An 18,296-nucleotide genomic window follows, 5' to 3' on the forward strand; every position below is an offset into this window, starting at 1 on the left:
CGCTCAGGAAGCAGTAAGAAGCCTTTTGTGGTGTGAGGGAGGTGAGGAGACTGTAGGGAGGTGATTACTACTGCCCTGAAGTGATTGTAGCTGTTTGATTGATCTCTTTGTGACAAGTTAAGTACCACTCTGATAAAGATCTTAATGCTAGGGACAGAGCTGGGAGATGGGGCGTAGAGCACCTGCCCAGCGCTTGTGAGCCCAGAGCTCAAAGGGGCTGGAAAGATGGCTCAGCAGACAAGGACGCTGGCCATCAAGCATGACAACCTAACTTTGGTCCCTGAGACTCACCTGTTAGGAGAGACTCCCAACTCCTAAAAGTTGTCCTCTGGTTTCTGTGTGTGTGTGTGTGTGTGTGTGTGTGTGTGTGTGTGTGTGTGTGAATTTAAAATTTTTTAAGTTAATGATTCAACTGGGCTTAATGGGGCACATCTGCAATCCCAGTACTCAGAAGTACTGAGACAGGAGGATGGAGGGTTGAAGGCTACCATGGGCTACATAGCCAGACCCTATCAGAAAGGGAGATAGGGGCTGGAAAGATGGCTCAGCAGTTTAGAGCACTGGCTGTTCTTTCAGAGAATCCTGGTTAAATTCCCAGCACCCAGTCTGGTCTACATAGCAACTTCCGGGCCAGCCTGGTCTACATAATGAGTTTCAGGCCAGGCAAGCCAGGGCTACAAAAACAAGCAAAAGGAAAGAGGGAGAGAGGAGAGAGAGAGAGAGAGAGAGAGAGAGAGAGAGAGAGAGAGAGAGAGAGAGAGAGAGAGAGAGCGCCTTCCTTCAGTACGGCCTGAAATACTACATCATCTCTCATGACCTCCTGCATGGGAGACACAGGAGACCCACCATAAGGAACTTCAATGTTCCCTTGTGGCCTAGAAATGAAGCCACAGGGCTCCACTGTGAGGATGTGGCCAGTGACCTTCAGGGGAGCAAATGTTGGGACTTTAAGATGAGATTGTCTTTTGGACACTGTCCAGGTATGATGTCAGCCTGGGGCAGCCAGGGGTCAACTGGACCAGAGAGGGGAGTAGCACAGAACAGATGTCTGGAGTCAGGACCACCCTGCACTCTAAGAACGCAGTTATGTGCAGTGTCACCTCCCTGCTGGGTGGCCTCAGACTCCTGGTTTGTGTGGCAGTGTGGGTCTCCTTCCTGGAGCTCTCAGAGGGAGAACAGCCCTGGAGAGTGTCCGCAGTTGGCAGAGCACTGTGTTCATGGAGTGGTGTGTGGCGGGCTTAAAAGCTGGTGAAGTTGGGAGCCAAAGTCAACATCGTCCCTGCACCTCGGCCTCTCACTGCGGTTAGAGGGCCTCACCTCTGCACTGGAGTCCTCTGCCAGCTCCAGCCTCACCATGAGCCGTGTAGGTGGCTGCTGAGTGGCTCTACAAAGCCTGAGTTTATTCCTTTCTGAAACGGGTGGGTTGTATTTCTCTCCGGGGCCACAGGCTCCTGGAGACAGCTGCTGTGTGTCACTCGCCCAGAGCTGAGCTGCAGCAGGTACTCCAGTGGGGCGCCTCATCAGTGGGAGCTGTCGTCATCAGTGAGATGCCTTGTAGTACGGGGCTCATGGCAGGTCCGGGAGGATGAGAAACCAGAAAGTGCCTCTTCCCAGTACCTCATGATCTTCCCATTTCCTTCTGCACCCACAAAAGCCATAGTCGGGTCAGTGGAAATTGAACTGTGGACAGAAGAGGCACCTGAATGTAACTCTGGACCCTGTTGTGCTGGCGCAGCTGGGGGTGGGTACCATCAGGACCCTCCCTGTGTCAGGACCCTCCTTCCACCCAAAGATGCCCCCAAAGGGACTGGCTGGGGTGCATTCCTTCCCACCCAGCTTCTGCTATGATTGAAGTCATAGTTAGCATGAGCAAGCTCACTGGGGCAGCTCAGGGCCTGGAAACAGCATATCTCATGCTGGGTGTGCTCCCATACCTCCCCAGCAACACCCCATTTTTACCTCCCTCCAGTTTTACCTCCCCAGGCTGTTCAACAGCAGCTGGAGACATGAGAAATGTTACTGGCATCTTGCAGGTGGTGACCAGGGGTACCACTAAACACACTACACCCAGAACAGCCCCACACATGGAGTGATGTGACTCTGAAAGTCAGTAGTTCTGGCTGTTTCTGTTAGTACAACTGCTAACCCAGAACCCCAGGCTGCACGTGAGGGAATAGGAGCTGATGGAGGTGGAACCTGCCCAAAGTCACACAGCTCATGACCAGAGAACCAGAGTTCCAACCTAAGACCATCTCATGTTGAACTTTCTCTCTCCCCCAACAGGCTCCACAGAGCCTCCCATGAGAGGTTCTGGAATGCTGAAGGTCCCCAAGAGAAAGGGTCAGCAGGGACCCTGCCCTGGATCACCTATCTGAAGCTGGTGTCACAGGCTCCTTAGATGGACAGGAACTAGAGACATGACTTCTCAACAAATAAAATGAGGAGAGAGGAAAAAGAGAGAAAGCCCGAGACAGGAACACAGGCAGATAGACAGATAGGGGATTTGAAATATAGTGACCCCCTGATTCTACTAATACCACCTTGTGACATTGGGCATGTGTGTATCTCACACATGTACAGTGAGGATCAGCCTCCCACCCCCACCAGGGTTTGCAGGGACCCATCCACTTCCAAAGCTTTATGTGTCTGCTGAGGTTCCCCAGAGGTGGTAGCATGTAAGCAGGGTGGGAGATGATGACCTCGGCAAGGCCCTCTCCCAGCAACCAAGTGAATGGGGGGAGGAGAACTGCCCTGTTTCCCACTGGGCTCCTGCAACCTTACATTATCTGGCTGGCTCTTCAACTCATCAACTCTCTTGCCTGCAGAGATCTCGCTGGATGTGGACGCGGACCGGGACGGCGAGGTGGAGAGGAACAACCCTAAGAAGGTTACTGGCCTTGAGGGTGGAAGCTGTCCCAATTTTAACATGGGGGGACTTCCAGGGCACCTAACATGGGGGGACTTCCAAGGCATTGCAGGGACTGCATAGTGCATATGGTCAGAGCTGTCCACCAGAGCAGTCAGCTGCCATTTCACAGGGCCGGAAGCTGGGTGCAGATGCAACCCAGCAGGGATGGGCTGCAGACAAGCCAGGCTCATGGTAGGGTCAGCTTCCCCAGCACAGGTCACAGAGCATCTGAAGAATCAATGCATCTGAGACAGAGGCCACCCAGGGAAGGCATTTGTTCCCCTTAGGCCTCTTCTTTTAAAATTAAAGGGGTAAGGAGTTGTAGTAGCACACACCCTTAATCCCAGCACTCGGGAGGCAGAGGCAGGCCTGGTCTACGTAGAGAGTTCTAGACCAGCCAAGGCTATATAGTGAGACCCTGACTCGAAAATCCAGACAAATAAAGTTAAAGGAGGCTGAGAGAGGTGGCCCATACCTGTCATCTCAACACTCAGCAGGTAGAGACAAGAGGATTGGGAGTTCATGGCCAACCTGAACAGATTCTGTCTTTTAAGAGAGATCTCTTAAAAACAGACGGTAGGTCTTGACAATCCTGCACAAAATCCTCAGGAAGCTGAGACTGTACCTCAGTTGATGGAGTACTTCCCTTGAATGCAGGAAACCCTGGTCTGATCCCCGGCGTCAATACTGGGACAATCACGGCAAAGTCATCCAGCCCCTATAGACCTGAATTAGTGAGAATTTCCATACCTGGACCAGTGACATTGTCACAATGCCTTTGCCCACCCTACAGATATTTTTTATATTAGCTAGTAATGGAAATGCATGCCAGAATACCAGATCTCAGGAGGTAAAGGCAGGAAGATCAGGAGGAGCTCAAGGCCATTCTCTGCTACATGGTGAATTACAGGCCAGCCTGAGCTATGTGAGACCCTGTCTCAAAACAAGAAATTTATCTCTTATAGTCTAGGACTAGGTCAGGCCCCAGGAGCAACAAAAACCTAGAGAGACCAAAGTTCAAGGAAGAATGGTGTAGGTGACTCCATTGTAACCATCCTATGACCTGGAAGAACATATCAAGAAAGGACCATGGACAGAGCAGGGCAACTGCCCTGGGGACCAGAAATGCTCCTCCAAGGAGGGCCAGGTGCCCTGAGTCTAAGAAGAAGGGTGGAGTTGATTGGGAAAGAGGGACCAGCATGGCAAAGATCTAGGAGTTTCGACAGTACAGAATGACGTTCATGTGGGTGGAAGAGACCGGATGCAGAGGCCCCGGGTCTCACCAGCCTCATGGAAGATCAGAGAATCCAGGCTTTATCTGAGTCAACGGTGAGGGCTTCAAACAGGGAAGCAGCATGATCCAGTTGGAGTCTGTTCCGGGTACTCTGGCCACTGGACAGAAAGCAGAGTAAGGTGGCAGCCCCCTTGGGAGCGCTCAGAGCGTGTCTGGAATCAGTCACCTCAAGCCTGTCCTAGAATGTCAGTTCCTGCCACCATCTCTGCCAGGCATGGCCAACTCACACCAGAGCTGAGGCCCACATGCCCTCTTCAGCCTTCCTGTCTCTCCCGTCTTGAACTCGGGTGATCATATGAGTCCTTTCTGGGCACTTCAAGCCTTCCAGGTCCCAGCTGCTGGCCCAGTGGGTACTCTTCACCCCATCTATCCCTCGTTATCCCTCAGAAGCTGTACTTGGATGGAACCAGGGAAGGCACTGACCTATGTCCCTGCTGTTACAGGCGTCCTGGACCTGGGGTCCTGAGGGCCAGGGGGCCATCCTGCTGGTGAACTGTGACCGAGACACGCCCTGGTTGCCCAAGGAGGACTGTAGTGATGAAAAAGTCTACAGCAAGCAAGGTGCCAGTGGGGCCACACGGGGGACAGTGGGAACATGTGTGTCCTGCCCCGGGCAGGGCAGAGGGCGAGGCAGGAGATAATGATTCAGATGTTCAATGCTCAGAAGTCATGACTGTAAATACAGTTCAACTGCACCTTTACATGCATGGGAAAACCTGGAGGGGCCAGCAAGATGGCTCAGCAGGTAAAGTCACTTACCACCAAGTCAGATGACTTGAATTCAATTCCTGGAACCCACATGATAAAGAGAGAGAATAGATTCCCGCAAGCTGTTCTCTGACCTATACACACACACACACACACACACACACACACACAAATGAGACAGGCAGATCACTATAAGTTCAAGGCCAGCCTGGTCTACATATGAGAAAAAAAGACTAGAGAAAAGGAAATTCCCAAAGGGTTGACCAGTTCTCCCAGGCAGGAGATAAGTTCCTTTCCCTTAGGCTTCTGGGTAGTTCCCATGATGCATGCTTGAGGGAGGGGCCTTGTCCTGGTGGGAAGAGTAAAAGCAATGGTGAGACCAGCTCTCACAGGCCCTCCCCCAACCTCCTTTATCTACCACAGACCTCAAGGACATGTCTCAGATGATCTTGCGGACCAAAGGCCCTGACCGCCTGCCCGCCGGCTATGAAATAGTCCTCTACATTTCCATGTCGGACTCGGACAAAGTGGGCGTGTTCTACGTGGAGAGTGAGTGATCATTGCCCCACCCGCCCACCCAGAGCCCTTGCGGCCACTGCCCTTCTCTCTGCACAGGTGCCCAGGGCTGTGGAGCCCATGGAGTGACGCACAGATACACATCTCTTCTCCCCCAGGGAGATTCAATGAGCTGTGCCCACATACTTCTCTCAGTGACCAGGGGAGGAAGGGCCTTTGAAGTCAGGGTCCTGTTGCCTTCATGATACCTGAGGCCAGATATATACTTCCTCCAGGTATTGTCTGGCATTTCTGACTTTCAAAGGTCCCTGGAGATGATACCATGGCTGCCCTTCTTCCTCTTAGTGGTAACAGGGTGTCCTGGGTGCCACTATGTATGAACCATACTCTATTCATCTTGGAGCTTGGATGCTATTCATCTAATCTTCTTATGCTATAGAGTCACCTGGGTGCCAATACAGTAAACATAACTGTTCCCTTACCCCCTCTGCCCTGGGGGAGCCTCCCCTGAGTGAGGAAGACATGTCAGAAGAAATGGAACAGATCAGGAGCCCGGAAACGTTAGCACAGAGGCTGAGCTGGCTAGGTGGTCCAGAGAGGCTTCTGTGAGGAGTAACATTTGAGATGAGACTCAAAGGAAACAAGGAGAAGGACCTGGGGAGGAGCTGGGAGGAGCTGGGAGGAGCTGGAGAGGAGCTGGGGAGGAGCTGGGGAGGAGCTGGGAGGAGCTGGGGAGGAGCTGGGGAGGAGCTGGGGAGGAGCTGGGGAGGAGCTGGGGAGGAGCTGGGAGGAGCTGGGGAGGAGCTGGGGAGGAGCTGGGAGGAGCTGGGGAGGAGCTGGGGAGGAGCAAGCTAAGGAGTGGGCATCATGTACAGCAAGCTCAGAAGAGGGGGCTGGTTCAGTGCTTCAGAGAAACAGAAAGACCAGGCTGGGCAGCAGGAAGAGAGATGGGTGGATGCTTAGAAAGTTGAGGTCAGAGCGAAGACACAGTTTGTGTTTTATTCTTAGTGCATTGGAGAGTCACCTCAGAGGTTTTGGTTTTGTTTGTTTGTTAAGATAGGGTTCCATGGTCTCTAACTCCATGTGTAGGGAAGGGAGGATGACCTTGACCATCTGACCCTCCTGCGGCCATCTCCCAAGTGCTGGGATTAAAGCCACATGCCACCATCATGCCCCACATGTGGTGTTGAGGATCTAACCAGAGCCTGGTACACACTGAGCAAGCACTCTACACCTGAGTGCATCCCCAGCCCCCAGAGGGGTTGGGGCAGAACTGTTAAAGATTTTCTACCCATGCGAAGAGTCCCTCTGTAAAGCATCTTGCAGTTTGTCAGGTGTTATGGGACCTCCTGTCTGAAGGCCAGAGCCTTGGGCCTCACCCTGGGACCCCTTCTGGACAAATCCACTAGAAACAGACAGGACCCTCACTTCAAGGAGGGACTTAGTTGGGACACTAGTGGACAGAGCCCTATGATGCTCCTCTCTGGGCTCTGACAGATGGTTGAAGTCAGGCTGGCTCCGCTTCCCCAGGGGGCTGAGAAGTTGATGTTTGCATGGTCCAGATGAGAGTTGCCCAGTGGCAGAAGGGAACCAGGAGGACCCAGTCTGGGCTTTGACTCAGCCTTGCCATTGACCTGTGGCTGATAACAACATCCGGGCATTCTCTAGATGCTTCTTTGCTTTGCTAACTGGAGTATATTCAGGCCTGGGTCCATTCTCACCTCTCCACTTCACTGACCATTGAGATGAGTCCTGAGCAGGCAAGAAAGCTCCTGCCGCAAGTGGGCAGAGAGGATCCCCCTGGTTGTCTTAGCTGGACCACCGTCTTATAGGGAGGGTGGCTGCTGGGTCAGGGACCACCTTCCTAGTCAGTTTCCCTCTAGATATGAACTCCGGATGTCTGGGTTGCATTTCTGCTTCTGTGATAAAATACTCTGGTAAAAACAGTTTAGAAGAAAAAGGGTTTATTATTTATCCATCTCACTGTTCCGGGTTACCGCCCATCATAGCAGGGAGGCCGCAGTGGCAGCTTAGCTCATTCTTCTTTTCATTTAGTCCAGGGTCCAGCCCATGAAACGGTGCCTGCCACACACATTAACTCACCTCAGTTAACCAATTAAGTAAAACGGTTCACAGGCATACTCACAGGCCAATCTAGACAGTTCCTCATTGAGACTTCCCTTCTCAAGTGAGGCTACATTGTATCAAATAGACAGTCGCCCAGGGGAATACTCTGAGTCACCAGGGCCCAGCAAAAGGGACAATTAATCTTATTCTTTGGTCCAATATCCTTTTCTTCCATGTGAGCCGATGGGGGATTTGGTCAGAATCTGAGTACCTTGTATGTAATGTGTCATGTTACTTCAGTGTCATGACCTGTGTCCTAGGAGAGACAGACAGTCCAGTTCCCCACAAGGTCAGGAGCCAGGCTCTGGGATCCCTGAGGGCCCCTCTGTGGTGTGGGATGGACTGCACTGGGGTCTCCGCTGTCATGCTGGCCCATGGAAAGCTCTCTGTAAAACAGTAGCTATTGCTTTGGCTGGAATTATATGAACTGGTAATTATTACGCAAAATTCTCCAGTGCTCCTTGGAGGACCTAGAAACGTACTCCTCCAGTCTCGGGTCTCCCCAGAATCCCCCAAATTGGAGACTTACCTTCTCCTCCAAGGACACAGTAAACAACCTGCCCCCATTTGTCTAGCACCTCCCTGGTTTTTAGCACTGGAGGTCGGTCATGCCAAGACACCCTTCCATCACAGGCAAGCCGAGACCGACGGTTACATTATCCGTCTCTTTGCAACTGGAAAGGTTGTGCCAAACCAGGCCATGCGCTGGCCAGCCAGGGCAGATGACTGGAGCTCAGGAGAGACTAGGGGTGCTGGCAGGTCCAGCACAAGGCTGCGGGGGCCACTCAACAGAAGTGTATTGTTGGCACTTGCAGGGACAGCCAGCCATGCCGGGGGTGGCGGGATCTGGACCAAGCTGGAGATCCTGAACAGCGATGGAGGCTCTTTGAAACAAGGGTTGTGTTGTTCCTGAATGAAATTCAATCTGCCTGGCGCTGGCACCAACTGCCAGAAAGCAGCCCCAAATAGAGACGCATTGTGAATCACAAGGCATAGGTTACATGGGGAAGAGAAAGGCACCAGCTGCCAGGCACTGTGCAGAATACATCCTCCCTCCAGACCCGCCTCCCTCTGCCCATGAGAGCCTAGGTAAACTCAAAAGCTATAGCTTCTGTAAAATCAGGGTGGCTTCTATGATTGACATCACTCCCATGAGATCAGCTGAGGTACAGCCTGTGTCGTGTGGATATTGGGGGTAGGGAAGGGAAGCCACTATAGATACACATCCAACTGGATCCGAGCAGAGACTGGGTCCTAGGGCACCTGCTGGCAGTTTGGGGTGAGAAGGACATCACCTTCCATGCTGGGCTGTGATAGGGTGCTTGGGACCTGCAGGGTCAGAGTTATGCATCTCAACGCTCAGCCCCACCTCCGGGAGGCTGAAATGCCACTTCTGTGCCTCCCATCTGGAAGGCATTGGATGGCAAAGTGGTGAGTGACAGCAAGTGGCATACTAGCCACTCCCAGCTTCTCTTCCCAGGACCCTTGGGTCCCAGCTGTGTTACCTGCGTCCCCAAGGTTACTGAAGCCATTGATGCTGTGTCGTCTGTAATGACCCTATAAGACAGGGACTGCTCTCCCCCAGTTAGCAACAGAGTGATCTGTTTGATAGGTTAATGGAGTTCACAGAACGTTTATAACTTGCCGAGTCCAGCTGATGCCTGACCTGAGGTCCCTCTGACTTGGGAAGTCAGGAAGGTCACCTGTTCATGGTGCCACTCATAATCAGGGTCCCAGTGAGCACACGGTCCTAAAGCAGGTGCTGTCTCAAGCCTGCGTTTTGGGATGCACTGGACTTGACAGATTTTAGCCCTGTGTACCGGGAATGGTCCTGATCCATGTTCTAACCCTTGGGCCGCTGGTCATTAACCAATGTATTGTCGTTGAAAGTGCTAAGCCAAGCCTGATCTGCCCTTCCAGCTTTGCAGGGCCTAAAGAAGGTGCTTCGGGAACTGTGTAGGGTCCTATCTCCAGGCCTTTGCCAATGCAAGTATCTCTTTCCCTCTACATCCTTAAAGCCACCCTGTTGCCCCACCGGGGTGTCTCAAAGCCACTTCCCTCTGCTCAGAAGTCTCCCCTGCCTCCCTGCCCTTCCCCGCCCTGAGTAACAGACAAGATCTCCACCGTGACACTGCCGTTAGATGCTCCCCACATCCGCTGTCTTATCATCAGCTGAGCATCCCTCTTAGACACAGAGGCTGCACTGTGACCTTTGACTCCCTGAAGGTGTTTGCTCATGCTGGCCCAAGTAATTCGATTCATGGGCCAGCCCTGGAATCCCACGTGGGCCTCTCCCACAGGGACTGATGGGAGCCATTGCTTCATTCAGTGGATGTTTTATTAAACGTGACCACGTTCCAGACAGACAGATGGCCTGGCAGGGCTGTCTCTTACCTAGCAGCATGCATTTGTACAGGCTGCAATTCAGAAGGTCTACATGGACCCTGGCTTGCTCTCTGGGAATCCACAAAGGACTCCCTGAAAGGATAAAGGACACCAGTCTTCCAGGTAAAGGGAATAGCACTGTAAAGGGCTGAGAGTTTCATAGGGCAGTAGTTTCTTCCTTCCTACCCAAGATCCACACAGTGGAACATCCACAATACAGAGTAGAATTTCTCAAACAAATGGCACACTGGTCTTTTATTCATACAAAGAGAATAGGAACTTGGCATTTGAAATTAGACATGGATTGGAGGCCCTGCCTAGCCATTGCTGAGCCCATTTCCTCCTCTGTAAAATGGGAATAACACCTCCCTACTGCTATGCTAGCCATGCTGTTCCCATCTACCCTCATTCCCCAAAGAGCTCATTTTCCAGACGAGGAAGCCAGAAGCCAGCTGGCCACACAGCCTCCCAGACTATGACAATGACCAGTTTGCACCATCCTGTGCTACTTTCCACTTGTGTGTTTCTCTGTGTCTAACGGACAAGTCACCCTGCCCCTTCCCCATCAGAGAGCTCCCTGACCTCCTGAAGGGAGAGGGTGCTAACACGGGTCCACCCCCTGCAGACCCGTTCTTCGGCCAGCGCTACATTCACATCCTGGGCCGGCAGAAGCTCTACCACGTGGTGAAGTACACAGGTGGTTCTGCGGAGTTGCTGTTCTTCGTGGAAGGTCTCCGTTTCCCCGATGAGAGCTTCTCAGGCCTGGTCTCCATCCACGTCAGTCTGCTGGAGTATATGGCCGAGGTGAGAGCCACGGGCCTCCCCTGTGCAGCCATGCCCCTGGCTCAGACCTGGTAACTGTGATGGGGCAGTGTGTGAGTGAAGGATAGGAGACAGGCCTTTCTAACCATGTGACTTTACAATTCTTAGTCTCCCGATCTGAAAAGTGAGGATTACAGTAGCATCTGTCTCCTGGGAATGAATTGTTACAGGCAACAATGCTTGGTATTTGGAACTGGAGAGATGGCTTAGCAGTTAAGAGCACTAGCTGCTCTTCCAGAAGAGTGGAGTTCATTCCCCAGCACCCACGTGATGGACAGCTTACAACTGCGTGTAACTCTGGCTCTAGGGGAATCTGATGCTCTCTTCTGGCCATCGTGGGCATTACACACACATGCACATACACACACAGAAACACAAACCCACACATACACGTAAAAACAATACTTGTCACAGTTCCTAGCATACAGTAAGTGCTCAGTAAATGCATTGTTGTTGGTCTCACCCACTGAGAGGGAATTGGGGACCACAAGTACCCCAATGTGGCTCACCAGTGCTCCTCTTCTCCCACACCCAGGGCATCCCATTGACACCCATCTTCACAGACTCGGTGATGTTCCGGATTGCACCGTGGATTATGACCCCCAACATTCTGCCTCCCATCTCGGTGTTCGTGTGCTGGTAAGGGACAGGCATGGTCCACAAGGCAGTGTGGCAGAGTGGTCAAGCACTGGCCTCCAGGGTCAGACGGACCTAAATCCAATTCCCGTCTCTGCCATTGAGCAGCTGTATGACCTGCAGCAGTTCACGTGGTCTCTCTGTGCCTCAGTTTCTCTGAAATGCACATACCACAGGCTTGCTGGGAGGATCGAGATGACGCCTCTGCATCTGTCGGCGTATCCTGGCTCAGGCTGTGTGCCGCAATGGCCATGTCTCTCCCTTCTCACTCTCAGCCTCTGCTGGGTGGGGCTAGGTTCCCAGCTCATTTTGCTCACTGCTCCAGCAGGTGTCTACTGAGTGTGTAACGTGTGCTTGGTTAGCACAGCAAGACGAGCGGGAAGGGCAAGAAGCAGCTAAAGTGTATGACTGACAGCTCCAGAACGGACCCTCTGCCCACCCTTACCCTTCATGTCAGGCTCTCCCACAGCCCAAGCACAGCACTGTCTAAAATCTGGGGAGTCAGAGAGCATGTGTGGGTAGTAGGTCCCTCCCTTGTCTTATTTATCCATGTGACCTTGGTAAAAACTGCATAAGCGGGTGGGGTTCCGTGGCCCATGGCCCCAGCGGGCTTTACAAAGTGGCTGTGGACACAGACGGGCCTTCATCACCACAACTCAGTCCAGAGTGCCAGCGGCTGTGACCACCCAAGATGGGCGGCACTTGCTCCCCCTCACTCCTCCTCTCGGCCTCTTCCTGATGCTCCTCAGCATGAAGGACAATTACCTGTTCCTGAAAGAGGTGAAGAACCTGGTGGAGAAAACCAACTGTGAACTGAAAGTCTGTTTCCAGTACATGAATCGCGGAGACCGCTGGATCCAGGTGAGAGGGGCCCGGGCCCACGGGAAAAGACACAGCAAGGGTTCTGGCCCAAAGAGGCTTGCCGTGAGCACCCTGGTACCAGCTGCCTGCGTGTGTGTGGATTCCCATCTGCTCATGTGCACAGAGACTTGCAAGAACAGGTGTGGTTTCTAGTGGAGGCCTAGACTGAAACCATCTGCATCCATCCTTGGAGGCTGGTGATACCCTCACGGGGAGTACTATGTGGCAATTAAAAAGAAAAAGGCCAGTCTGTGACTAAAGACACAGAATACGCTTGAGTTGCTACTTGGAAGGAAATATATTTACGATACAGCTGTTTATGTTTTTTAAATGAGGTTGGTGTCACTAAGCGATTGTTGTGTGACTTTTGCGAGGGGCAATCTGTGGAAAGATGCCCTGCCATCATTTGCTTGTTAGGAGGAGAGCTGGGGACTGGAGGCAGGCGGTGAACGATTCACACTTCCCAAGCTGGGCTCAAGTGTGCTCGTTTTGTGTTAAATCTTCTCATTACATTGATTCGCTGGGGTGGTGCACACGTCACAACCCACACGTGGAGGAGGTCAGAGAGCAGCTTGGAGCAGTTAGTCCTCTCCTTCCATCGTGTGGGTCCGGGCCTCAAACTCACGTCATCAGGCTTGGCAGTGAGCTCCTTTACCGGCTGAGCCATCTCACTGGCTCGCTTTTGTTTTCATTTGTGAGCCAGGTTCTCACCATGTAGCCCAGGCTGGCCTTACACAGGCTCCTGGCCTCGGCCTTCTGAGCTCTGATTACAGGGGTATGCAGCCATGCCTAGTTTATTTGTGCTTTTTGTTTGTTTGTTCTGTAACAAGGTCTCCCATATCCCAGGCTGGCCTTGAACTCACTGTGTCATAGAGAATGACCTTGATATTCTGATCCTCCTGCATTCACCTCCCAAGTGCTAGGATTACACGGGCATGTGCCACCATGCTCGATGTATGTAGCAATAGTGCTTGAACCCAGGACGTCATGTGTGTTAGCCAAGCACTCTACCGCCTGGGTTATACCAGGGTCTCAATATGTAGCCCAGACTGGCCTCATACTCTCCAGCCTCCTCCTATGTAGCCTAGGCTGGCCTCATACTCTCCAGCCTCCTCATCTGCCTCCTGAGATCTGGGATTGCACCCCCATCCATCCTGCTCCAGACATCCCTAGGTACCACTACAGCTGAAAGCCCTCCTTATTCTATTCCACAGGATGAAATCGAGTTTGGCTACATTGAGGCACCCCACAAAGGCTTCCCAGTGGTGCTGGACTCCCCTCGAGATGGAAATCTGAAGGACTTCCCTATTAAGCAGCTCCTGGTGAGATGCTGAGGGTCACCTAGGGGTGACAGTGGGGATAGAGGACAGCACAGTCAGGTGATGTGGGGCATATGAGAATAGCTAGTCTTCCACTCAGGGCCTCTGTTTTCTCATCTGCAAGATGGGTCAGTGGGTCCTGAGTTCCAAAGCCGTCTCTAAACTTGGAGAGCTGCCTTGTGGGAAATGAGAACCATGGGAAGCAGAGCAGGGCCCAGGTCCAGAGGCCTTGACCCCTGCTGCTGCCCCAGCCTTCCAACTTGTAGCTAAGTAAGCTTCAAAGAGGCAAGGCAGAAATCCTCAGATGTCAACGCTCATCGGGACTCTGTGGATGTGACTCTCAGTGCCATGGGGTTTATTAAAGCAGTTTGGCTCCTCCCCATCCTGGGAGGCCATTGTCGTCCCCACTTTGTGGCCTCCAAGCCATGTGGAGGACTGAAATATGCCTCTCTGCCTCCTCACTCTCCACACTGAGCCGGAAGCCAGTGTGGGGCATGTTACAGAGACACCGGCAGATCTGGCTTTCCCACAGTCACGTGCAGGACAGATCCTGCTGTAGATGTCAGGCCATTCAGAGGTGGCCCTCCCAAGTCCCCTCTGGAGAGGAGGCAGAAGCAGCATGTGAGCCCCACTCTGGGATGACAGGAACCTGGTCTTGAACAGCACCCCCATAGCAGAAAGGGAACCTCGGGCAGGCTTCTGAACTTTCATAAGCCTCAGTGTGTGCTTCTGTAAAACAGGGAGATGTCACCCAAGATTGTTACTCAATTGAGGCACGCAGAAGGCATGGGCACTATGCCTCATCAGTGGCCATCATGGTCCTGTTCATTGCCCCCGCCTGTAGATAGCCCTCAACCGCCCTCCATGTGGGTACTGTCCATTTTCCCTGACCCTGGGGGAGAGGGCCATCAAATTGACCACCCCAGGACTACCACATGCAGCGGGAATAAGAACCAAGCTCCCAGCCCTGTCCTTTCTCTTCCCTGGGCTCCATCTGTCTTCAGTGCTCCAGGCTGGCCTGGTGCCAAGGCCCGGCTGCATTGTTCCCAGAGGCCGGGCCAGGCCCGGCTTTGTGCTGCGTGCCTGCCGCCCTGTGTGATGCTGTAAAGCCCCAGCTGCCACCTGTGGCCAGCTCACACATGGCCAACAAGGGCCCCCAGGCGAGAAAGCGCTAAGCTGCTGCCATCCACCCCACCAGGCGCGCCTGTCCCTGGAGCCTCTTAGCTAAGGCTGAGTAAACCATAGACAAAAAACCAAAGACACAGGGTCTTTCTGTTGGTTGGTTTGGTTTTTTTGGGTCAAACAAGTTACTCCCTGCTCTAGTACAAATTCCCAAAGAAGATCTCTACATTTAGTCTTAAAATCCAGGGACTGATAGGATCTTCCCTTCTTGTGTACAAAATCCAGTTTGCTGAAGTACTAAGGACCATTAATTAGGCCAGCTGTGGACTTGATGGACAGGTGCGGTTGTTGGGATGGGTAGGACAGTCGCTGTCACTAGGCCGCAGTGACAAATAAGCCCCAAACCCTAGTAACTGACAGTAGCCAGTCTCTCCTGCTGCTCACCGCCCGAACTGATGGCTGGCTGTGTCTCTATGCCCTCGTTCTGGAGCTACAGCCTGGCTGAGAACTGCCATTCCCCTAGTGTGGGAAGAAGAGAAAGTGGGCCCTGCCGGCCGCCCATCTTGCTCATTTTTCATTGGCCAGAGCAAGTCATGTGACTCCGAGTTCCTGGCAGGGAGATGCCGGAAGTCATTCATAGTGGGTTCGGATGCACAGTTCACTCTCTGGGCAAGTCTAGCAAATCCCTGGGGATAATCCGTTCACCCCTTTGCCTCTGGCCTCCTGGTTGGAAACCCCCAGAAATGGACACCGAGGGCCAGAGAAATTCTGAGATGGCCAGGAAGGTCAACAGAACGTGTGAGGCCAGATCTGGATATCACATTGTGTGCCTAGGGGGCAGGGCCCAGGCTGAGATGGGGTGCACACACATCACACCCACACTGACTCCCTCACTGTGTCAGTATGCTCACAGACTCCCCAGTGGCAATAAGCTAGCCTCAGGCACAGCCATCCTTGAGGCTGAGAACCCAGAGCTCCAGACTGCAGGTGGCACAGGGTGGCACCATAGAATGGCTGCTGAGGAAGAGGGCTCCTGGCTGTAGGAGGCTAAAGGCAGATGTGCCCCCTCTCTCTCTGCCCAGGGCCCAGATTTCGGCTATGTGACCCGGGAGCCCCTCTTTGAGAATGTCACCAGCCTCGACTCCTTTGGGAATCTGGAGGTCAGTCCCCCCGTGACGGTGAACGGCAAGACATACCCTCTTGGCCGGATCCTCGTCGGGAGCAGTTTCCCTCTGTAAGAGAACCCGGGGTGGGCCTGGGGGTGGCAGGCACAGGAGCACGATTGTCTCTTTAGGAGTGGCCTGGAGTGTACGTGCCTAGAGTGAATGTAAGGGGGACATATCTCCTGATGCAGTGCACTGTAAATCAGTAGACGCCGACGGAAAGAAAGCCAAGTCAGCAATTAAGACCTAATATGCAATCCAATAATTGTCTTCCACAAATGGGAAGGCGTATAGTGAGATGTAGGTCAGGTGGGGCAGGGGCGTGGGAGCCTAGTGAAGGAACATTGGCAAAGGAGAGTGGAAGAGTGGGGGCTGCCTGTAAATGAAAGGGAAGAGAGAGAGACAAGGGATGCCCTGCCTCACAGGCATGAGCCCCTGGCTCCTTCGGCTGTCCACAATAACCGTACTCTCTGCCCAGCCAATGAAAGGCCGGTTCTACCTTGATCTAAACAGTTGCTGGGAGAAAGTGAGCAGCTTGGGTACTCACTTCTGAAGAGCTGCCTGGAACCCGAGGTCACCCAGGATTTGAGTATCAAGTCCCTCTGACCCACATGGAATGTTCTACTATCTAGGGGACATGGGTAATGACCATTAGCCCACCGTCCCCTAATCCACTGGTCACTCATCTGCTCAGCAGCTACTTCCTGTGCCTCAGTGGAGTACCAAGCCCTTGCCCTGCCTTGGAGGAGACAATGAAAGTCACAGACATGTCAGTTCCATGCTGAGCATGGAAGCTGACTTCAGCTGCTCACTGGCAAACTCCAGGGCAAAGGCTGAGCTCTACACCCTCCACATCAATTTGATTGTGGCCAACGTGCCCTCTTCCCACCCAGGGCTCCAGTACCTTCTTCCTACACCAGGGTCTCGGCTCAGGCTTCCACCTGTGCCCTTGCTGGTAACACCCAGATCTGGCGTGGGTTCCAGATGCTGAACGTCTCGTCCTGGGGCTGCTCTGGTGCAGGAATAACCACAAGGGTAACCTGCTAAAAGTCTCCTCTTCTCCAATCCTGCCCTAGGTCCGGAGGCCGGAGGATGACCAAGGTGGTGCGTGACTTTCTGCAGGCCCAGCAGGTGCAGGCTCCTGTGGAACTCTACTCCGACTGGCTGACTGTGGGCCACGTAGATGAGTTTATGACCTTCGTCCCCATCCCAGGCACAAAGGTGAGCTGATCCCCAAGACAAGAGTGAATTGCATAGCCAAGAACCCATGCACTGCTGGGCCTTCCCAGCAGAGGGTCCATACTTTGACCTGATGTTATTGCCCAGGATAGAAGAAATGTGAGACAGACGGACCCTCCCAGGAAACCAAGACATTCAGCATGGGAGGCATGAAGTGCTTTGCAGTCAGGGGCCTAGTCCCTCTGGCATCCTGGCCACCCCCCTCCCTGACAGTACCATCCACTGGGGTGTCTCTTGCAGGAATTTCGGCTGCTCATGGCCAGCACCTCAGCCTGCTACCAGCTCTTCCGAGAGAAGCAGAAGGAAGGCCATGGGGAGGCCATTATGTTCAAGGGTGAGTGTCTTAGTTAGGATTTTTGTTGCTGTGAAGAGATGCCATGACCATGGCAACTCTTATAAAGAAAACATTTAATCGGGTAGCTCACTTACAGTTCAGAGGTTCAGGCCTTTATAATCACGGCAGAGAACATGGTGGCGTGCAGGCAGATGTGGTCTACAGGTGTAGCTGAGAATCCTATGTCTTGCAGGAAACAGGAAGTCAACTGACACACTGGGCAGTATCCTGAGCATAGGAAACCTCAAAGCCCACCCCCACAGTGACGCACTTCCTCCAAGGCCATACCCACTCCAACAAAGCCACACCTCCTAATAGTGCCACTCCCTATGAGGTTATGGGGTCAGTTACATTCAAATTACCACATTCCACTCCCTGGCCCCCATAAGCTTGTAACAATATCATAATGCAAAATGAATTTAGTCCAGTTTCAAAAGTCCCCATAGTCTATCACAGTCTCAACAACATTTAAAAGTCCAAAGTTCAAAGTCTCTTTTGAGATTCATGTAATCTCTTAATTGTAATCCCCTATAAAATCAAAATAAAAAAACAGATCACATACTTCTAACATATAATGGCATAGGACATATATTACCATTCCAGCACATAGGGAAGGGAGCATAGTGAGGAAATACTAGACCAAAGCAAGATTAAAAACCAGCTGGGCAAACTCCAAAGTCTGCAGCTCTATGTCTGATGTCAAAATGCTCTTCAGATCTCCAACTCTGATCACCTTTGTTGACTACAACACACTTCTTTCTCTTGGGCTGGATCCACTCCCTGTTAGCAGCTCTCCTCGGCAGGTACCCCACGACTCTGGCATCTCTAACATCTTGGGTTCTCCAAGGCAATCCAGGCTTCA

The 18,296-nt window shown here is 52.7% G+C and overlaps 1 protein-coding gene across 1 annotated transcript in view; it reads left to right on the forward strand.

Annotated features, from left to right (window-relative positions):
• Padi2 (peptidyl arginine deiminase 2) overlaps window positions 1-18,296 on the forward strand; it is a 41,388-nt gene that overhangs the window by 15,719 nt on the left and 7,373 nt on the right. Inside the window, exons 4-13 of the mRNA XM_059255311.1 lie at window positions 2,826-2,887; window positions 4,646-4,763; window positions 5,334-5,459; window positions 10,564-10,742; window positions 11,296-11,399; window positions 12,146-12,257; window positions 13,472-13,579; window positions 15,781-15,932; window positions 16,938-17,082; window positions 17,341-17,434. Of these exons, the coding sequence (XP_059111294.1) occupies window positions 2,826-2,887; window positions 4,646-4,763; window positions 5,334-5,459; window positions 10,564-10,742; window positions 11,296-11,399; window positions 12,146-12,257; window positions 13,472-13,579; window positions 15,781-15,932; window positions 16,938-17,082; window positions 17,341-17,434 (1,200 nt within the window). The remainder of the gene's footprint in view (window positions 1-2,825; window positions 2,888-4,645; window positions 4,764-5,333; window positions 5,460-10,563; window positions 10,743-11,295; window positions 11,400-12,145; window positions 12,258-13,471; window positions 13,580-15,780; window positions 15,933-16,937; window positions 17,083-17,340; window positions 17,435-18,296) is intronic.

Source organism: Peromyscus eremicus, chromosome 2 (assembly GCF_949786415.1).
Source record: "Peromyscus eremicus chromosome 2, PerEre_H2_v1, whole genome shotgun sequence".
Classification (NCBI taxonomy): Eukaryota; Metazoa; Chordata; class Mammalia; order Rodentia; family Cricetidae; genus Peromyscus; species Peromyscus eremicus.